General features: G+C 42.5%; 1 protein-coding gene across 4 annotated transcripts in view; it reads left to right on the top strand.

Annotated features, from left to right (window-relative positions):
• scn1lab (sodium channel, voltage-gated, type I like, alpha b) overlaps nt 1-19,798 on the top strand; it is a 45,066-nt gene extending 25,268 nt beyond the window's left edge. For all 4 annotated transcript variants that reach the window (XM_049569926.1, XM_049569922.1, XM_049569923.1 and 1 more), the window contains exons 16-27: nt 949-1,305; nt 1,482-2,006; nt 6,279-6,414; nt 7,032-7,186; nt 7,435-7,608; nt 8,749-8,871; nt 9,825-10,100; nt 11,959-12,012; nt 12,104-12,241; nt 14,819-14,923; nt 15,027-15,297; nt 15,381-19,798. In XM_049569926.1, coding sequence (XP_049425883.1) covers nt 949-1,305; nt 1,482-2,006; nt 6,279-6,414; nt 7,032-7,186; nt 7,435-7,608; nt 8,749-8,871; nt 9,825-10,100; nt 11,959-12,012; nt 12,104-12,241; nt 14,819-14,923; nt 15,027-15,297; nt 15,381-16,564 — 3,498 coding nt within the window. In that variant the 3' untranslated portion in view covers nt 16,565-19,798. The remainder of the gene's footprint in view (nt 1-948; nt 1,306-1,481; nt 2,007-6,278; nt 6,415-7,031; nt 7,187-7,434; nt 7,609-8,748; nt 8,872-9,824; nt 10,101-11,958; nt 12,013-12,103; nt 12,242-14,818; nt 14,924-15,026; nt 15,298-15,380) is intronic.
• The last annotated feature ends 3,376 nt before the right edge of the window (nt 19,799-23,174 follow it).

Below are 23,174 nucleotides of genomic sequence, written 5' to 3'. Positions count from 1 at the left end.
TTGGTTTGTGGACTCCCATTTTGAAGCCTCGATTTCGGCATTTCAGCCGATGCCATCCTGTTGTTGTTGGGGTTTTTTTGTTTTGTTTTGTTTTTGTTTTTAAAGCCGGAAATGACCATTTTTGGACAAGAGACTGAAAGTCTCTGTCAACCTGACATTCTCAGGAGCACAATGATGTCACCTTGAATCTGTGTATGAAAAACTGCAGTACTTTGGTGTATTTTGTAATTGGGGCTGAAAAATTTCAATGTAATTTGTAACAAGATACTTTAGAGTGGAGTCATTTTGTGTTTTCAGAATACTCAAAATACTTTCTCCATGATTCATGAAACAAAAAAATAGGACTAGGTCAAAACGCTTGAGGGCTTTTAATTTGAAACAGCATGTGCCAGCATTCAGTCAAACACAGACTCGCAGACTTTCATTCTAGCACTGTAGTGCTAGACATGCTGTTGCAGTCAAGCCAAAAAATGAATGTAAATACAACATAAAATCAGGAACAATACACTTAGACACAGTCACACAACAGAAGGGAGCTGCTTTCTCTGGAGCCTTTATCCACTGATCATTTAACAACCCCTCCCTTCCAGCTTTGGCTGGTGATGTATATCCCATGAGTGAATGGTGGAGACACTATCAGAGCCAAGTTCTGCTGATAACAATAGTTTTAAAAACGTCCTGTCACTGCCGATTAATAGGCAAAACTGATAACTCGATCAACCTCTATACCACAACGTCTTTTGGTCTGGTGATAAACCAATAGTTTGACATTATGGGAATATGCTTATAAGCTTTTATGCTTTCGATGAGACTGATCACCACTCTTTACTTGTGCAATATCCAAATAAAATGTAATTATACCTAGTTAGTTTATTCATCTGTTGAATGTTAATCATCAAGCAAAAATCCAGAAAATCACACAGTGCTTTTAATGTTGGTTTAAAACAGCTGAGGGTCTTCAAACTGGCCAAGTCATGGCCCACTTTGAACATGCTGATCAAGATCATCGGTAACTCAGTGGGAGCTCTGGGGAACCTGACTCTGGTGCTGGCCATCATCGTCTTCATCTTTGCCGTCGTGGGCATGCAGCTGTTCGGCAAGAGCTACAAGGAGTGTGTGTGTAAGATCTCTGAAGACTGCGAGCTGCCCCGCTGGCACATGCATGACTTCTTCCACTCCTTCCTCATTGTGTTCCGGGTGTTGTGCGGAGAGTGGATCGAGACGATGTGGGACTGTATGGAGGTGGCTGGACAGACCATGTGCCTGATCGTCTTCATGATGGTTATGGTCATTGGAAACCTGGTGGTATGGTTTCTTCCTCTTTATGTCCTTTCTATAGTCCGGATAACACTGTTAAGATCATGGCAATATCTTTAACTGAGCTTGAAGTTTTTGGATTTGTTAGAAAGTCAAGTCGCTCTGTGTACATGCAACAAAATCATGCAGAATTCATTTTCCTGCCTCATGTGTGTTCTCCCCAGGTTCTTAACCTGTTCCTGGCTCTCCTCCTGAGCTCATTCAGCGCCGACAACCTGGCAGCAACCGACGACGACAGTGAGATGAACAACCTGCAGATTGCAGTGGGCCGGATCCAGCGAGGCATCGCGTTCGTCAAATCCACAGTGCGGCAGTTCCTCCAGAGCCTCTGCTTTGGCGGGGGCGGTAAGGGCTCCGCTCTGGCTGAGGAGAGCAAACCCTTGGATGAACTGCACAGCAATGGCAAGGGCAACTGCATCTCCAACCACACAGTGGAGATCACCAAAGACCCCAGTGGGGTGTACATGACGGAGGGCAATGGACGGCCAGGTGGAGGGCTGGTAGTTGGGGTCGGGGTTGGTGGGGACACTACTGAGAAGTACCCAATGGAGGAATGCGACTACATGTCATTTATTCACAACCCCAGCTTGACAGTCACGGTGCCCATCGCTGTGGGTGAGTCGGACTTCGAGAACTTAAACACAGAAGATTTCAGCAGCGACTCGTCAGATGTAGAGGGAAGCAAAGAGGTAAGAAGAAAGACTGATTGTATGACTGACATTTCTTGAGTGACACAGCTTTTGTGTTTGATTAGCTCCTCTATATGTGTAATAGTTAACACCCGAGCCAGACGATGAATGAGTGTCAAGTTTGCATAGAGATAGCCTTTTCAGAAAAATGTCCAACAGTCAAGCAGTTTGAAAATAACACACCTGCTGACTCATTTGTACATGCATCCTGCTGAGGGAATCTTCTGGAGTTTACACTCAGTTCTGAAGCCCTTGGCAGCGGAAGAAAGACTCACAAATAATGACTCAAATGTGCCTTTGACCTACGTAGCAGGTGCACTTGTAGATGCACTCATTAGAATGTATGTGTCAGTGTGTTTGTGTACAGTGTTACATGGTTGACCTGCAAGCAAATGCAGTTCAGTGTGATACACACCTGCGTAAGAGACTGCTAAAGTCATGTTCCAACATGTACAGTATATGTGTTCATGTGTTGAAATGAAATTAATGAAGCAGCAAACTGCAATTTAAACAAAACCAAATACTTCCCTACTGGCACATATTTGTGGTAGTGTCACTTTTCTGTAATTCATTGCCTGTTTTAAAAGAGCAAAAGCCAGGCTTCGCTGTTAAGTTTTGCCAGGCTGACAGAGCATTGGGACTGTGCTCCCTGATGATGTCAACCTGCCACGGTGGGTGTGGTGCCAATTCCCTGTGATTCAAAAACAACCCAGGAGGCTATTTCTAGCTATGGCACCACATGCTCCATATCTGGATCAGACTATGCTCTCTCACGTCACTGCTGATCCTGACACCCTGTAGCCAGGGGCTGGTGAAATGTTAGTAACACCAGTTGAAAGACATTTGGACATTTTGTGCCTATTGTGTCATAGAGTTCAACTCAAAAAACAGTCAAATCAGAGACAGGCGGTATAAACTTATGCATTTAGCGTTACACAATGAACATTTGGTGTGTCTGTTCTGTGAGATGACTATTAAGTGTCATTGCCAGTGTAACAAAAAATCTATCACAGGAATACTTCACCCCCAAATGAGCGTTTGTGTATAAATTACTCACCCTGTCCTACGTTGAATTTGTGAAGAAAACTTTGTCCGCGGGTCTGCATTTAACAACTGCAAAACATCCCTTTACAAACTCTTTACAAACACAGCTTGTGTAGAGTAATCCAAGTCTCATATGTCCAGACGTTTGCTCAGTATTTCCCAAACATCCCTTTCCGACAGGGAATTGAACTAAAAGTTAAACTAACCTATGCTGTCTTTAAAGCCAGACTTCATTGAGAAAAACAGTAATTTTACCTCACTGAACACTGGAGCTGCTGGTCTACCGCTGCCTCAATCAGTGTGTTTGCATAATTGTGTGACTTTGGTGATTTAAAGGGGTTGGTTCTAATTCACCAAACCTCACAATTTTACCAACTAACTATAAATTGAGGCAGTGGTATGCCGGCTGCTCTTGTGTTCAAAATGACTGTTTTTGTCAATGGAGTCTGGATTTGGGGAAATGCAGACAAGTCTCACTCACAAGTCAGTGCCCTGTTGGAAAGGGCTGTCTGTTGGGGAAGTACTGAGCATATGACTGGATAAATGGGGTTTTGATTATCCTGCATGAGTTGTGTGAGAGTTTATATTATTGATATAGTTTTGCTGTTATGGAACGCTGCCCCCATGACTTCAGTTCATCAAGAATTTTCTATAGTTTTTGGTTTCTTCGTTCAGCTGAGGCATGCCACAAAAACAAAGTTTTCTTTACAAATTCAGCGTAACAGAGGACAAGTAATTGATATACAAAAAGTTATGTGGGTGTTGAAGTATTCCTTTAAGGAAGCATGAATTCCTTTCAGGGAAATTTGAATTGTTCTCTGTGGCTAACATGTTCTCCCACTGTGCCTTGCGGCTGACCAGTGAAAGCAGACTTGAGGTTGTATGCTGGCTATTAGTGTGTTTGACTTACTTTGTTTAACCCCCCATTTGTTATTGCAGCTGTGTCACAGGCGCTCTCAAGGTTTTCAGTGAGAGGAGAATTGTAAGGACCACTTTATTGTACCATAGCACTAACCATGAGGACTGCCTATGCCATTTACAGACAAACAACATATTTTTCTTTCAATGGATTGCCCGTTTTTCGTTCTTTGCCTGGTCTGCCCTCCGTCCCCCCCACCCCAACCCCACCCTCTTTGCTTTATACCCTCCCCCCCACCTCTTCTCCATACAGCACCACACTCAATGCTGTAATCTTTTTTCCTTTACCCCCCCATCCCCCCACCCCTTTCATAATTTATCTCCAAGCATCAGGCTGTATTGCAGTTACAAACCATTAGGAATGAGCAACTCCACCCTTTTTCCATCGATAGACAATCTCATCTAACATGATCTTTGCTTTTGATTTCATTGCTTGGTTTTGACTTGGTTTTGGGACTTGATTGGCATCCAACACTCCGAGCTTGAGAATGAAGGGAGAGAGGAGGAGGTGGAGGAGGAAGAGAATAAGGGGAAAAAAGAGAGATGGAATGGAGGAATGAATTTTGCTGTAGTTTGACAAAATTCATTTGTCTGGTTCATAGCCCATACATACACACGTTAAATACATGTACATACCCGTTTTCTGTGATATTTGAATAATAGTGAAATGATGAAAGATTCTTTCCAGAATTCTTTCCAAGGAGATCATTTTGAAGCGCTGATTTTTGCAGGGTGGCAAAACAGATAACACATGGCAACTTATATTTAATCAGACTTATTAATGATTACTATGAGGATGATTTCTTAATTTTTTTTATTGTCAAATATAAACTTGAAGAAACTCCATCCCAGATTACATTTAATCCAAGCAGAGATGGTGCATGTAAACAATTATTGTGGATTAGTCGGCCCAGTACTTTGTGGCTCTACACCTGTGTTATCCACTTTCGTTCCACTGCAAATATCTCGTCACACAACTTGTGCAAATACAGTAAAACATGCCAACAATATCTGCCAAATAAAAGCATGTTAGGTTAAGAGTGAAAGCCTCATATAATCCATGCCCAGAAGAGTTAAAATGGGTCTCTTGCTGAAGGACAGAAAGAAAAACCGGAGGGAAACAACCCGTCCACAGCGATGCCCTTGTGAGCAGCATGCTTCCATCATTCCCATGCCGTATTAGCTGGGTCCCACGGCAATCAGAGCTGCTGCACTGTCTAGGATGACATGTTACTTCACTTCACACGCCAGACAGATCAGACATGAGGCCACATAACACCATGTTTGCCCAAAGAAAAACAGACAGGAAGCCTAACGACACCAAAAAGTCTCACTATATGCAGATGATATTGTGATGTACATTAAAAAAAGATCACTGCATTTTAGGGTTTTAGAGGAGTGTTACCAGGGTTCAAAATTCAGAGTTAGCAAGGAAGACAGATGAACTTGACAGCAGCAGCAACACTTGTCCTCACATGTGTTGCATATTGCTGAGAAGAGGGACCTAAATCGTTGACTACCACACTTAGTCCTGTATGTTTTCTGGGTATGCATGGGAGCTAATTCAACATTGAAATGGAACAACTACAAAAAAAAAAGCCAGACCACATGCTGTCTTATAAACAGTGCACAGTACTGGTTTTTGCTGGTAAGCTAATGTGGTTATCCGTCTACTTCAACAACAACAGAAGAAGCTTGTACACTGCTTTCAAGGAATGGAAATAACGTGTTTTCATGTCACTCAGGAAAATGCTCAGCAGTCCTTCTATGGGTGGATTCTAGTTTTGAGGTTGGGGGAAATTATTATTCATAGCTGTCTTTTTTTGTAAATGGGATAAATTTGGGGCCCATTTGGGGTCATTTTTCAGTGGACATGAAAATACTTCAGCACATGTTCTGCTTGGTACTATTTCAGGCTTGGATTGATAATGCACTGGAATACTGCATGCACTCTTCCTCGAACTGAGGTCACATCAAATGTACCCACAGCGCATTTCTGTAACGGCAACCTCTCTGTGCCTTGTGTTGCCGCATAATATGATTTGAGCCATCAGATAAAACTAATGTCAAAGCCTGTAGGTACATTTGATCGATGCTGCATGTGATGACGATAATACGATGACTTTAAAGAGCCCAACTCTGTGAGCTATTACAGTGCCTCGTCTCCATGCTAAGGTATATAGCTGTGGCACTGGAGTACATGTGAATGGAGAATCACAATGATAACCAGCTCAGAAGGTTGGCTCCTTTAACCACTGAACTTGTGAGGCACCTAACTTTCTACTCTCATCTTCTTCCTCGTCCATGCAGAAGCTTGACGTAGAGCCCCAACCTCTGAGCTCATCGGAGGGGAGCACAGTTGATATTCGCCCCCCAGGAGATGGGGTGGATTCAGTGGAGCTGGAGCCAGAGGAGTCACTGGACCCAGAGGCCTGCTTCACAGAGGGTGAGAGGGATGTTAGGGTGATAGGCAGGGGATAGTGGTGGTGATGGGTAGAGGGAAAGTGGGACAGAGCAAGAAAGGTGGGAGCTGAAATGCTTGTACAGCACATTTCAAGACACACAGTAAATCGCATTAACTGCTTGTGTATAGCACCGGTGTGTTATACTCAGCACTGAGTGACAGTGAATACAAATGCTCGGCAGGACAGAAAGAAAAGTGGTCTGTGAGATTGTCTTGGTTTGTGATGTAACCTGACGTTTAGTTTGACACACCACCAGTGCAATTCTGGATCTGCAAGTACCTCCTTGCAGTCTTTCCTGAGCGTGGAATACAGAAATAAAATGTTATGAGCAATGGTTTAGTGGTGTCTAAACCATAGTAGTAGCTGGGAAGACACATTCATTTGCATTACTTTTACCATTTTCTTGAGATTTGTGGTTCAATTCTAAATTTGTATGGAAACTGACTGAGTAAGAAAAGATGGGTGTTGTTTCTGTTGAGTCTAAGCCTGTCACATGGCTAGTTTAATCATGCTATCTCCTTTAGTCTACATGGACCTCATATTAATTTCCATGGCCATTTCATATGCCTCTTCCTCTACATTTCCCACATGCCTGCAGGCTGTGTGAGCAGGTTCCAATGCTGCCAGATCAATGAGGATGGAGACCGTTTTAAGCACTGGTGGACACTCAGAAAAACCTGCTTTATCATAGTGGAGCACAACTGGTTTGAATCCTTCATCATATTCATGATCCTGCTCAGCAGCGGAGCACTGGTAAGTCTGTGTTTCTGTATGTGTGTGTGTGTGTATTTACCTTTCTTTAAGACCCAAATTCAGTAATAATCTTTAATACTTTTTTTGATAAATCATTGCTTACATTATTAACAGCATGTTGGGTAAGTGGTTCGTCCTAACATATCAGAGCAACAGTCTCCTGGGTTTCAATCTCAATCATGGTCACACCTGATTCCCACCTCACTGATTCCACCTACAGTGTTTACAATTATTTCCATTCTGTACAGGCGTTTGAGGACATTTACATTGAGCAGAGGAGGACCATTAAAACAGTGCTGGAGTACGCAGACAAGGTCTTCACTTACGTCTTCATTCTGGAAATGCTGTTGAAGTGGGTGGCATACGGCTTTGTCAAGTACTTCACCAACGCCTGGTGCTGGCTCGACTTCCTCATCGTAGACGTATGTATATTAGTCCATGTGAAAGTAAAGCTCACAATCTGGTATTATCAAAGACAGTTCAGACTTAGGAATAGTCTGATAATTTGGGAAATACATGCTTTCTGGCTGCTTATGTTTATGCTAACTGTGGGGTTAAAGCCAAGATATGATTAGCTTAGCACTATTTTGTGTACAAATTAAAGAAATAAGAAGCAACGTGTTAATCCACTTCAGAGGTCTTGGTTTGAGCTTTAGACAGAACAAGGCTAGCTGTTTTCCCCTGTCTCTATTCTTCATGCTCAGTTAGCTAGGCTAAGCTAATAGCTTCCTGTAGCTACATATTTAGTGCACAGACATTAGAGTAGTATCTATCTCATCTAAAGGCACAGACACACCAAACCGACATCAAAAGTCTGTATTTGTCAATCAAAAAGGTAAAACTGGAAGACCAACAGGGCCGGTTCAAGATGCTAGTTAGCCAGTTAGCACATAAATGTGTTACCGTGCGCCAGTGAACAGTAATACTAACAATTACAAACTATTTCTGCTGAAGAGCTCAGTGGCTAAAAAATAATCTTGCCTGATATAGCAAGTTTGTTTTGATCTCACACCCTCTTAACTTTAACCATTTGTTTACTTTCCTCACTTCTGGTTCTCTTCTCGTGCGCTGAGCTGAACTGCCAGTCAGAGGGATTTCATTCACCAACAGGCTAAACTGTCTGCGATGCTGATTCAACATGCTGAATCGGCCGTAAAAAAGCCAGCAAGGGCTGACTAGTGGCTAAACGCAGGCGACAGACACTCACCGATGGCTCGACATTGACTGACAGCTTACCGTTAGCTTGGTGTGTCAGGGCCCTAACTCAGAGCAGGAAAGCATATAAGTGTATTTCCCAAAATGCCAAACTATTCCCTTAATGGTTATCATACAGATATAAACAGTCAGTTTAGGTCATTGTTCATTATTGTCACATCTCTTTATCTAAAATTTCAATTCATTTTTAAACACTTTAAATTCTTAATGATCTCTCTCACTGTGTGCAGACTCATCATTAATGCCTAATCAGCCATCTTGTTCAAACACTCAGACTGACACTCTGCAGAGACCTTTTTCATTCCTCCCCTTTCACCCCACTTGTCTCTGTCATCGTCATCTCGCAGGTGTCCCTGGTCAGCCTCATAGCCAACGCTCTGGGCTACTCTGAGCTCACCGCCATCAAGTCTCTGAGGACACTGCGAGCCCTGCGGCCCCTGAGGGCCCTGTCTCGGTTTGAGGGCATGAGGGTAAGGACGTCTTGGAGTAACAGTGGCACAAAACCCACTTGTTAATAATGATTGTGGGCAAGGTGAAAGCCTGCATGTGTGTTTATTTTCCCAAAAAACATTTACTGTTAAAATGTCACAGACTTTAACAGGATATTAACCTGCTGAGGCTCGACCACATTCAGCTGCTTTCAGCTGGCCCAAGCATTTATTATTTTCTCAGTGTCTGTTTGTCCTCAGCTCAGGACTGCTAAAAGAAAATGCCATAGTGTAATTTATATTTCCATATTTAGTTAATGTTTGATATCTGTTAAATGTTATTAGCTTGTTAGGGAGCCTGACTGTAAGACTGCATGCTTATTACTTCTGTAGACTTATTTTTTCCTTGCAATTCAGCACTGTACTTCTTCTATCTGCATGACTTTCTGCACATTGTGTCAATGGATTACTGTATATAGCTGTTCTCAGGCATTGTTCTCTGACATTGCTTGTGTGGTGCCTTTGACCAGTAATTTTTTTCTTTGTTGTGTGTCTTTTTTCATTTACAGTCAAACAAAATGTTGTGACTTCATCCTGCCTCTCTAAGGTTTTTTTCTGTTTTGCTTTTTTACTTATCAAATGTTAACTTTTTCACCTATCCACCTTCTTCTTTCCAACTGTCATGCTGTTAGACTCTCTCTGTAGATATGTTTGGTGCTAAGAGCTTTATGTGTGCAGACATTACATATTAGATAGAGCTTTGAATAATATAGGGTTGTTAGGAATTTTTGAATCAGTCTTGGCTTTTGTTTTGAAAACCGTAGCATCAGCTTTACAGCTCAATCAGATCTGGTGTCTTACTTAAGAATAAGTGATTAGATGATTGTAATGGCCACTTATCTAAAATCAAACAGCCTCTCTATTTTGGCAAGCAGAGATCTCCGTTTGACCGCCAGGAGCGTGCTGAGTTTGTCTGTGTGCTTCCACCTCTCCAGGTTGTGGTGAACGCACTGCTGGGGGCCATCCCCTCCATCATGAACGTGCTGTTGGTCTGCCTCATCTTCTGGCTCATCTTCAGCATCATGGGTGTCAACCTGTTTGCAGGGAAGTACTATTACTGTGTCAACACTACCACGGACGAGATCTTCCCCATCGACATCGTCAACAACAAAAGCGACTGCATGAACTTGGTCAACGCCAGCACCCGCTGGAAGAATGTCAAAATCAACTTTGACAACGTCGGAGCCGGCTACCTGGCTCTGCTGCAAGTGGTGAGTCTAGATTCAGTGACACAGTTGGCGTTATGAAAACGAAATGTCAAGGTATACATGTGTGTCTAGAAGGGTTTAAGATGCAACTCTCTGGCTTCTACTTTTGTCATACAGTTGACCGCACCTAACTCACACAGAGGACACGTTAAGCAATTATTTTCCATCATTGACTGATTTTAAACTTAAAAACTATGGAACAAACAGCACTTCCCAATGACCCAAACCCACCACAGAAAACAACTTTAAAACAACACTAAACCCACACTGTGACAGTCCCCACATGACATGCCTCCCTCCTCTGCTGCTTGTACGGGAATGTTTTCTTCCCAGGTCAGGTGCGCCTCGTTGAGCAATACAGCACACCTGTGCAGAGCTACAGCAGAGATAAAAGGGACACCAGCCATAACACCCACACCATTAAGACAATGAATAAATAGTTTGTCACACTACTGCAATACACACTGCGACAAATTACCACTATTTATTCATTGAAATTAAGTGCACTGGGCATTTAAAATGAGGAAATTAGTGCTTCTTCCCAGTGCTCTATGTTAAGATAAAACAGCTGAATACACAGATCAAAAGCACACAATCCACAAGACTCAGAAAAACAACATCTCACTACGTCTGAGCATGCAGAGTAATCCAAAAAACGTGCTCAAGTCTGGAACCTGTTCAAGCCTCAATATGAAGCACAAGAGGTGTTGTTAAGTCACAGCAGATTGGGAGTGCTGCTGACAGACGGTGTCAACTTCTAATACGGAACAAACAAGATCTTAGCACACATGGCCTTTTAACAAAGGGGTGTCTTCAGATGGATTTATTTGTCCAATTTACATTCCTTAAAATATTCGCTTTACTGTCATATTATATAACAGGAAAAATAATCTCAAAATATCATATCAGAGAAGCTGCAACTGCTTGAAAAATAACTGAATAACTGAAACGATTATCAAAATATTTAGCGGTTAACTTTCTGTCGAGCTACTAACTGAATCGTTGCAGCTCTTTCACCTCATATTTATATTGTCAAAAAATGGCACCAGTCTTAAATATTCCAATAATATACAACAGATAATGACAAAATGATGTGATTGAGTTTTGTGATGATGCAATCATGTTGCAAACCCTCTGTGGGCTGTGGCACACCTCTCCATGGAGAATAAAGATTTTCTTTTCTTCCTCTGTCCAAATCCACACTCAGCCACACTCACTCTTATCTTAAGAGCCCTCTCCAAGTGAAGGAAAAGCACTTTTCAATAGAATTTTAAGAATTAGATAAATACAAATACCTAATATGAGAGTAGGATAATTCTTGCAGCTGTAATGATGTCCACCATCATTAAAACAGGTGTTTTTTGTTTTTTTTTAGCTTTTCTGTGTATTTTTCACCCCAGAGGACAGCAGGTGCTCTCAAATTTGTAGGTAAATGTGCTCTGTCATGTATCTTTGCAGCCACCATATGGCAAAGTTTGAAGGCCTTTGTTCAGGCCTTTGTTACAGAAACAATATGGATTCATTCATCTCATCAATCTCATTAGAAAGCTAAAAATCTTCTCTTTCCCCAACAGTGTATTCAACTCAAAATGTGTTTCAGGCCTCAGTGTGACTGAAAATAAAAAAATAAGTCACATATATGAAGTAATTCTGTTCTAGTCCCAAGCAGTTTAGATAATAACTGAAAAGTGGGAAATATTAACCCAAACTCATTAAAATCCTCTCACAGAATGTTGCAACAACAGGGCATTCCCAAAGCCACCTTATATCCCAAATAACATCTTGCATTATTGGACCAAAATGAGGACCGAAATGATCTCCTATAGACTGACACACTGACTCTCCTCTCATCTGCTCTCAGGCAACCTTTAAGGGTTGGACGGACATCATGTATGCAGCCGTGGACTCTCGAAATGTAAGTCTCTCTGTGCCTAACAAAGGGACTTTTAAGTTGTGGTTATGACAGCCAGTCACATGTTTAATTTGTTCTGTCTTGCCTCTTGCAGGTGGAAGACCAGCCTGAATACGAAGCGAACTTGTACATGTACCTCTACTTTGTCATCTTTATCATCTTCGGCTCCTTTTTCACCCTCAACCTGTTCATCGGTGTCATCATCGACAACTTCAACCAGCAGAAGAAGAAGATAAGTTGCATTTAGTAACACACTTGAGTGGAGCCAAGTGATATGGCCAAAAACTAAAATCTTGCTTATACAGCCCTGGGAACACATCAGAGAAGAAAAACAGCCATCACTTTTTCTGTTTTATTTTTAGATGTAATAATATTTCAAAGCAGAGATGAAATCTCAGGTGGTCCCAGGCGTTTGGTCCACGCTGCTCGCTGTTATTAATGTTGACACACAGCTTTGGTTCTGCGCTGTGTTGGTATTACATGTGCAGTGGAACAGGTACCAGTCCTGTGCCACACTGTGCCAACTCCATGCACAGCCCAGATACAAAGCAGCCCAGATTTAGAGCCACAGCAGCGGTGTTAAAGAAAGAACTGAGCTGCAGAATAATGATTATCTTCAGCACGGTGAGGACCTGCTGCTACCAAGGATTACTGAGGGGGCATGAGTCACTGAGAAACACCCAGCCTGCAGACACACACACACACACACACACACACACACACACACACACACGCAGTGTCACAGTGAGTGTAGTCTGGAAATGTGGCCTTCATTCAACCAAGCACTAACAAGTATGATTAGCAACAGCCAAGAGAGGAAGGGGGGAGGGGGCGACCTGACTGACTGACTGACTGACTGACTGACTGACTGAGACACTGTATTATGAGTTCAGCTGCCCCGCGGCCACAGCGTCATACAGATGGTTGTTCGGTGTTGACACCAGTCCTCCCTCCAGACATGCATCATACACTCAGCAAGCAGCACTGAGAGTGTGATGTGTGCCTCATGTATCATATCAGGAGGGGGATTCATTGCGTTGATTAATGAGAATAAAGTGACTGCGCTGGCTGAAATTTGGAAATGATTTAATAGTGTCTTTGGCACTTATTCATTTTTAAAGTGTATTTGAGCTTAATTTTGATAGAATTGTGATGCAGAGAGTCTACAGAATGTATTTACCCTCAGATCAAATACAAATACAGTTTTCAAGAGATTTAATTTTGAGACAGTGTCCCTGTGAAAACTGAGAGCTGGAGAGCTAATCAATCACACCTGCAGAAGGATCTTGGAGGTTTATCCTGCAGGTGTAATTGATTCTGTTGATTAATGATCACATGACTTGTCCTTTAAAAAGGGACCTGACTGCTGTCATACATACTCTGATGGAGGCAGACATGCTGGTTTTAGTGAGGCAGAGAACCCAACTGAGCTTCAGTGCAGGAGAAGTGCACCTGTTTCCTCTCACCACCTGATGGATTGGTTGGTTTCGGTGCCTGTATGGAGTTACAAGACACTAGACAGCAGCAACCAAAATGGTCCGCTGACAAATCATAACGTCTAAATGCAAAATGAGAACAAACAGTATTCAATTTATATTACAGAGGTGTCTTATTACGAGGGATACAGTGTTCTCCGTCTTCGGCATCAGACATTGTCTATGAATCTCTTCAGACAGTCATAACAATCGAAGGATTTTAGCTGATTTTTTGATGGTGGACTCAGTTTCTCTGCCTTCTCTGTAAATTTGATTTGACATGTGGCTCTGCGTAGTAATGAGGGCACCATCTAATGACTATTTTATTTTTTTTTTATTTTCACTATGGATGAATGCCAAAAAAAATCCTGAAAAATGTCCACAATTTCCCACATCCCTTTCCTTGTTTGTCCAACAACAGTTCAAACCCAAGGTAGAATTTACTATCATGTAAGCCTGAGACAAACAAATCACATCTGAAAGCAAGAACCAGTGAATTAAATGTACAATTGTCTGTAAATCTCAAGGAAACCACTCCCTTTTTAATCACATATCCTATCACTCCTCCTGCTGACTCCGACAGTACTTTTCTGCCCCCTGTGAAGCTCATAATTTTAATTAAAACCTAAAAAGTGCACTCCATAGAAAATTGGGCAGACAAAATGCTTCACTTCTTAAACACTCCTGGTGTGGTATGACAAAACCAGGTCACAGCCTGAACGTGGCGCAGCTGAACCTGGTAGAATTGTTCCTCCTGGCTCCCTTGTAGTCAAGATGGCATTAAAGAAAACAAAAATGGGGACTAATTCATCTCGTAATGTGCCTAACTTTAGTGGACCATAACACATCAGATATGGAATTAATCTACAGATGCTCCGAGTCAAAATGAGACTAAACTTTTCAATTAATGTTCATTTTTAAGCTACGACAACAGATGACTTGTTGTTTTTAGCCAAACCAATTTCCGTAAAAAAATTGCAGCCCCTAGTGGTCGGTTGAGAGAAGTGATCAGTCATCGACAGTATAAAACATGGAAAAAAAAAATAGCCTTTACAAAAACTGTGAATTTCCGCAACCACAGGAGGTCCTTGAACATACAGTTATTCATGTACATTCAAAATATGAGGCTGATTGGTCCAGTATTTGCAAGATTAGCCACAAACACACACACACACACACACAACCAAGTGCATGATCCCTTCGCATTACGCCTGGCAGAGATAACAAAACCTAGATATTTGTAAGTCATGTGCTTGCTCTGTTGTTTGCATTGTTCTCCTAAATGTAAGATTCTTCCATGTGGTTGTAATCAAAATTTGTTTTGCTCCCTTTACTTTGGAGGTCAGGACATCTTCATGACAGAAGAACAGAAGAAATACTACAACGCCATGAAGAAGCTGGGTTCCAAGAAACCACAGAAACCTATACCTCGCCCAACAGTAAGACTCTTAGTGCTCAGACTCTCAGTTCTTACTAATTAAGTACAAGTGGTGGTGTAAAATAACCTCCGCCTTCCTGTCTGTTGTCCTGCTCTGTCCCCAGAATGCGTTTCAAGGCTGTGTGTTCGACTGCATCACAAAGCAGGCCTTCGACATCGTGATCATGATCCTCATCTGCCTTAACATGGTGACCATGATGGTGGAGACGGACGACCAGACGCCTGACATGGACAAAATTCTTTACTGGATCAACCTGGTCTTCATTGTGCTCTTCACTGGGGAGTGTGTGCTCAAGATGATCTCTCTGCGTCACTATTACTTCACCATCGGGTGGAATATATTTGACTTTGTGGTGGTGATCCTGTCTATTGTAGGTAAGGAGACGTTTCAGTTGCCTCAGCTGTCCAGTGAATTTGAAGTTGAAAATTATATGCTGAATGTTTTTTTGCTTTTGCAGGTATGTTTTTATCTGAAGTTATCGAGAAGTACTTTGTGTCCCCGACGCTGTTCCGAGTGATCCGTCTGGCCAGGATAGGCCGCATCCTTCGCCTTATCAAAGGTGCCAAAGGCATCCGGACGCTTCTCTTTGCCTTGATGATGTCACTCCCTGCCTTGTTCAACATCGGCCTCCTCCTCTTCCTGGTCATGTTCATCTACGCCATCTTTGGCATGTCCAACTTTGCCTACGTCAAGCGGGAGGCGGGAATCGACGACATGTTCAATTTTGAGACCTTCGGGAACAGCATGATCTGTTTGTTTCAGATCACCACCTCCGCCGGGTGGGACGGCCTCCTCGCACCCATACTGAACAAGAGGGAGCCCGACTGCGACAGCCAGATGGAGCACCCGGGCAACTCCTACAAAGGCAACTGCGGAAACCCATCAGTGGGCATCTTCTTCTTCGTCAGCTACATCATCATCTGCTTCCTCATCGTGGTCAACATGTACATTGCCGTCATCCTGGAGAACTTCAGTGTCGCCACAGAGGAGAGCGCCGAGCCACTAAGCGAAGATGACTTTGAAATGTTCTACGAAGTGTGGGAGCGCTTTGATCCCGACGCCACTCAGTTCATGGAGTACAGCAAGCTCTCTGACTTTGCAGATGCTCTAGATCCTCCGCTGCGCATGCCCAAGCCTAATATGATCCAGCTCATCTCTATGGATCTGCCAATGGTGAGTGGAGAGCGCATCCACTGCCTCGACATCCTGTTTGCCTTCACCAAGCGAGTGTTGGGTGAAGGCGGCGAGATGGACGTGTTACGTGGGCAGATGGAGGAGCGCTTCATGGCCTCTAACCCCTCTAAGGTGTCTTATGAGCCCATCACCACCACCCTCCGCCGCAAACAGGAGGACATGGCGGCCATAGTCATCCAGAGAGCCTTCCGGCGCTACATGATCCGCGTGGCCATGAAGAAGGCCTCAGCCCTCTACAAGGAGCAGCTGAAGGAGGGCATCCGCGACCCCGACAAGGACGTGATGGTCATCAGCAAGTTTAATGAGAACTCCACCTCGGAAAAAACGGACATGACCCCCTCCACAGCCTCACCGCCCTCCTACAACAGTGTGACGAAATCAGACAAGGACAAATACGAGAAAGAAAAAAGTGAAAAGGAAAACAAAGGGAAAGACAGAAAGAAATAAACTTTTTAAATAGGAACAAAAAATAATAATGCATCAGAGACATGGGGGAAATTTGTTTACAGCTTCTAAAGGGGGTAGGTAGATGTACGCTTGTGTGCTTATTGTTAAAATACGAGGAACGCTATGCCAGGTAGGCCTACAATGGGAGTGTGGTGATGTTTTATGTGAATACATGGGGTCTTCTCAGAGGGGATGTGGAAACAGATGATCCAGCAGACACTGTCAGAAATGGAACAGAACATGGAAAAAGCCTCTCTGCAAAACGCTTGTGATTTTCCTATTGGTTGTTGTTACTATCTGACACACTTGAGTGTACTGTTCAGTTGTCTGTAGCTAGTGCTGCTGCTACTACTATAAATCCAGTGTCTTGAATTTAACAATCGCTGTAACAAGTACTCTGCTTTTTTTTTTTTTTTTTGCTCATTTTTTTGGTTACAAGGTTTGTTTTTTTATGAGAAAGAATGTTTTCTACTTTTTTGTGTTCTTCTCGTGAGAATGTGTCCACTGCTTTCACTGTTGTAAAATCACCAAGGGCAGATAAAGTCAATGCTGGAAACCGCGACAACCGTCTGAAACTACAGTGCAGGGGCCAGCGCCAGAATGCTCTCAGTTCATACAGTATATGGAGCTGAAACAAACAGCATACCGCTGAAGTGCAATGAGCAGATACATTGTGTTCACTGGTGTGCCATCAGTGATTGTTGAAATCTGTACTGTGCTTCTATCTGGACTGCCATCTCCCCATTTCAGTAGAAAACACAAGTCTCTGAATACAGAGAAGCTGAATGTATGCAAGGAATGAGACACAGGTAAAGAAATGGTTTGACGTTTTAGGACATAATTTTAGTCACTCTGTTTGCTGAGAGTTAGATGAGAAGATTAGTATGTACCACGTTCATGTCCGGCCTTTGCCTTTGTCATAGCAGGAAAAGCACAGGTGTAATCCATGACATTAAAAATGGCTCCATTCAGTTCAGGTGAGCTAGTTACGAGCCCTGGGATTGCGTATTGTGGCTCACCATCATGGTTTACTGGGACACTTTCATAGAGCAGAGTCGTTGTCAGTGTTTCACCATAAACTGTTTAAAATAATGGACATAGCCACCTTGACATCACCCATTGGTCTGAGAACATTTTGAAGCCTTAAGTTTGGCATTTTTGCCGTTGCCATCTTGGTTTTTTGGAGCCAGGAGTGACCAGGGTGGAGAGAACCCCAACACTACCTGCTAGCATGGTTAGACAACTGCAGCTCTGGGTAACTGTGATATCACTAATGCTAACGCTAATTGTTGCTAACAGAAAACAGTCGTAAAACTATAGAACAAAATGTACTTTCTGGAAAAACTGAACACCCGACTCCTAAGAGGGCCTTTAAGTGCAACCTCACCACAAAAATGTTAATTAATTTCAATGAACTGAAAACACACTGAAACAGCAATAGCAATAACTACGCCTATACTCTGTGAATCTGAATTTATATTATGGTTACATTACCTAACAGTTTTTTGCACCAGGCTGTAAACATGTTTATTTGGGTATTTTAACATGGGAGTCTATGGGGATTGACTCACTTTTGGAGCCAGCCTCAAGTGGTCATTAGTGGAACTGCAGTTTTTGGCACATCCACATTGCCTTCATTTTTCAGCCCCAGAGGTTGCCAGGTTTTCTTATGTCTTTGTGTCAGATAGCCATGGTTGAAGGCACTATGTTTCGTCCGTCTGTCTGTCTAATTCCTATAAACGCAATATCACAAGAACACCTTGACGGAATTTTGAAATTCGGTACAAATGTCCACTTTGCTTCAAAAATGAGTTCAAGGTCACTGTGACCTCACAAAGCATGTTTTGGCCAAAACTCAAGAATTCATACGCTAATCATGACCAAATTTCACACACATGTTCAATAGGATAAAATGATGAAGTGGTGACATTTTATATCCAAAAGGTCAAAGGTCAGCTTCACTGTGACACCACAACGTTCTGCAGAAACACTTTTCTTAACACCATGACTCAGGAACGGAAGGGGAGACATTTGGTCGGACACTGGATTGGTGCCCACCTTGAAACTGTGCTGTCAGGGGGAAGATGTGTGGGTGAAGCATTCATGTTTTCAGAGACACAGATGTAAACTTATAAGACAAACTTGACCAGGTTTGCAGAAAAGTATAAACACAAGGCGGTAAATGTGGTTTCACCTGTGCTTTTTCTGCTATGACAACTCTGTACATGTCTGCTGTGAGAAGGACCTGTTAACATGTTACATCTCTTGACCAACCCTGTCACCTGCGCATTGGTCGCACAGTGGAAACCCTTCAGTAGTGATTCAGGCAATTTGTACCTGCTTCTAGTCCAATCCTAGCTGTACCTCCACAAGAGTAGTATCAATCTTCTCATCTACCTCTCAGCAAGAAAGCAAAGAAGCCTATTTCCTAAAACGTCAAAACCGTTCCTTTCAGGTGGCACTCATATCTACTCTGTCGTATTGCAGTGTCTCTAACACATTTGTTGTCCTCCCCTCTATCGTCCCAGAGCTCCTGTAAAGAAAAAAACCTTAAGTAATGAAATATTCTAAAAAGAAAATGTCAGTCTTTCTAACTGCTCTCAAGCTAGAACGTGACAATATATCACATTTAAAGGTTATAATATCACAAATGTTTGTATGACCTTCATGTTGTTTAAATTGAGACGCGAGTGGTTTTAATGTAGTGGTTTGGTTTGTAAATAATATCGCTATTTGGGCCCACAGTATGCATCACACTTACATTTGATGTAAGAGCACTTTTTATCCCCACTGCTATGTAATACCACGTGTGGCGGTCATACATGTAAGTGTGCGTGTGTGCGAGACGTGTGTCTATGTGTTTATTTGTAAGAAAGGGAGAATGTAAGCATCTATCTCTTTATGTGAGTGCGTGTGTTTGTGTGCATCTGGGGTCTGCGGGGTGTTCCACCGATTATAAATAACATTTTTACTGTAGATATGAGTGCATTTTTCCAGTCCTCGGATTTGATTTACATTTTTTCTAGAACTCGTTTTTTCCTTTCTGCACTGTAACACACGATGAAACACATGTATGGTCCCCATATCTGTAGATAGACACCATGAAGCAATCAGTAGCCATCTCTCATTGCGCTTGTAGTGTTTTAGTGAACTGCATGCAAGAAGTGACTACTGTCCACTCATATGGTAATATAATTTCAAAGCCAAAAGAATAAAGGACATATTTTTTGTAAATGCTTGTTTATTTTCTCCATTTCCTTTGCAGTCTTTTCTCTGTTCAATGGTTCAAAAGGTTTTTCTGTGAGTGACACACGCTCTTTGGTCTGTGATCCGAACCTGACGTATGGACTTTGGTTGAACAGGATCATTCATGTGGTTCAAGTACATGTTACACCTAACTATGTATCGATTTGCAAAATGTGACAAGTGACTTTTTTTTGTTATAACCAAAGATGTGGCAACAAAAGACAAAATCTAGACTTCCAAAATAAAACCTATTTTGGGAAGCATACTTTGCATGCAGGATGCATTCATTGTGAGGTGAGAGCTCGTGTTGCTGGAGGCATGATGGGAGGAGGCGAGAGGCTCAGCATATTCAATGATGTTTAAACAGATACTTAGCTACCGAGATGACGGCCTGTTTTCATTCACTGGATAATTAACTGAATATATTGGAGGCAGCTGAGATCCCAGTAACCTCTGCCAGAGGGTGAAACAGAGCCACAAGGGTACGGTGGCGGATCTTCCTATAGGTGAGGGTGCACTCAGAGGAGGGGCCCCCTGCACATTAAAAAAATCGAACATAAAGGAAGTAAATGGTTGAGCGGAGACAACTCAATATGATTACCAGCTTGTCAAACTGTTTGTGATTTAGTTGTCAGACACCAACACAAAAAGGCACCTTTGCAGCGATATGATACGCCACCAAGCAGCATCAGGTTAAAACACCACCGGACTCTAACAATATAACAGAAGGAGCTGGAAAGTCCCTCTAGGGTGGGCAGGAGGCGGGACGGATGGGTCCAACAAACCCAGGACTTTCACCCGGAGCCCCGCTGGTCGCTTCCAGTGTGAATGTTGAGCCAGACCATGATGTTTTTTTGATAAACCTAACCATGTGCTTAAGTTGTGCAAGAAAATAAATACAAATATAAGGCATCTAACAAACAGAAACTGTGCATTTCTTGTGTAATTGGAAGTGTGTTTGAAAAGACAGTGCATGTAATGAGCGTAAATTTCCACGCCGTCTCGGAACGTCAACAACAGATGTAGGAGGTGATGTTGTGCATCACATGTAGAAATGAAAGGCCACTGACAAGGCAGCGATATTTGACGAGTTGGGATGACAAAACGTTGGTGTTGTCTATTTCTCATTAGCTCTTGTCTTTTTGAGTAATAAATATCAAAATATAACAATAACACTAATGATCATAAAGTATTGGCAGGGGGCTTGTTTAGGGCATCAAAAGTGCACTGCACACATGGATGTTTTGTGTGTTGTAATTACACACAATTACACTCCAAAATGTTGCTTTTTTAAAAATGTATCTAAAACACTAGAAATGTTTAATAAAGGGCAAAATACCTGGAACATTTTATTTCATGCTAGTCAGCATCTTTAAGCAGCTATAATCTTTTTTAATACATTGTAATATAGTTCTAGCCAGAAACTGATTTACTCATATCACAAGCCTCTTGTCCATGAGTAGATGCACACTTCCTTCTGAATGGTGATACAACTGGTGGCTGTAGTTCGGTAGAAAGAAAATAGTTCCTACATGAAACTGCTCACAACAAGGTCTGTGGATTATCTTGAGTAACCAGGTCATGATCTCTGTACAGAGACATTGCTGTTGAGTTTTCCAAATGTATTATTATGGTGTTTTGAGCACCACAAGCCGAGTGCCATCTAGTTCTGTTATATTGGAGAGAAGGCAGACATCTCTACAGCTGATATCTCCAACACTCGGCAACTCACACCTCAACAATCTAGATGAACAAAAAGTGCTACAGGTAAGAGGAGGATTATGTATTTTTAATTTGAGTTTCTTCTGGAGCTTTCAGCCACCTCTCCTGTCCTTCATCATCCTGTTTATGACCATCTGTTGTTTCATAACTAAAGATAGAAACTGAAGCTGACAACTGAGCAACTGATCTTCATGTGCTGGTGAAGGCCAAAGGATGAGGCTGAAAGCACTTGAAGATAAATAGTGAGTGGTAAAAATAAAACAGATTTATATTTCTGAAAGGCAGAAAACAGAAAATGTAGTGAGTCACAGCTGAACAGCCTTGGTGGGATCAGAGGGTTGGAGAGACTGAGGGAACGTGGCTGAATGAGTGGATGTTAGAATATGCTTCAGGAAAAACAAATTGTCCTTTAAAGGTGAATTTTAAACAATATATGCAGTGTTAAACATATTAGCTGTTAAACTTATTGCTCAGCGTGTGCTCCACATTATGCACAATCAAGTGCCATCTGCCAAGAGAGCCAGACAGACACTGGCGATGGGATAGACGGGAGAGAGATGGAGGTGAAAAGCTGTGACTACCCCCACCCAGCAGCCCCCTACAAACGCCTTCCTGCTCCTGCTTCTCCCTTCCTGTTGCCTGGCAACCAAACATTACAGCTCCCCTGCCTGTGATTGATCAGCAGCATCTCTGAGCTTGCTTACCCACAATACCTTGCTAGCTTAAAGCAAGCAGGCATTCCCTGTTTGCTCGAACCCCCCATCACAGTGGACACACACCTTAGCGGTTTGATTATATAAGGAAAGGGCGCAGTCAAGAGATGACCTTGTGTTCCTGATGAAATCCAATGCACTGCCTATATCATGTGTGCCATTGTTGGAGGATCACTACTGAATGCATTAGTCTCTGGTGTGCCCAGCACCTGCTGCAGCTGTGTGGTTATGCAATGAGCCTGAACATATTTCTATACATGAACAGGCCAGCCATTGAGGTGAGAACACAGGGCTCCCTCCTGCTCCTGTCTGATCTCCGCCTCACCCAAACACAGTCTTGTTAACTCAGCAGTGCTCTCTAGAGGCAGCACGGTGCAACACAAACTGGAAGCACTGGTGGGGTGTATAGATGAGAATGTGACAGCAGGGTGACACAGCACTTAGACAGGAAAGCCACAGCTGTGACGTCACAGTGTCCCCAAAGCATGGCTTTACTTTTTTTTTTTTTTCAGTGAGAAATAGATGATTAAAATACTTCTTGTTGCTGACAGAGGACAGATGTTCCGAGCAAAACTGATCACAGACTGTTCCTGCGGCAGAAAACATGATCAACACATTTACTGACGTCAGAAAAGACTGGTTTAACCTCCTCATGTCTGAGGACGTCAGTGGCAAGCAAGAGGAAGTCAGTTGTTAGGCAACAGACGCCATCTGCTGGTAGAAAAATAGAATACACTGAGAAAATCACATGGATTTTGTTTGTCCTGATGTAGAAATTATTGCTTTATTTATTAACATACTGTAAATTCCACCACTAACACAATGAATTAAACACCTTCAGTCTTAGATGGATGTTAAAAAGTGTTTTATTCACACTCATGGAAACATACAGTTGCTTTAAAAAGAACATGAAACACATTTGGCCCCCG

Source organism: Epinephelus fuscoguttatus, linkage group LG24 (assembly GCF_011397635.1).
Source record: "Epinephelus fuscoguttatus linkage group LG24, E.fuscoguttatus.final_Chr_v1".
In the NCBI taxonomy this organism is placed as follows: domain Eukaryota; kingdom Metazoa; phylum Chordata; class Actinopteri; order Perciformes; family Serranidae; genus Epinephelus; species Epinephelus fuscoguttatus.
This window is presented reverse-complemented; position numbering and strand designations above follow the sequence as displayed.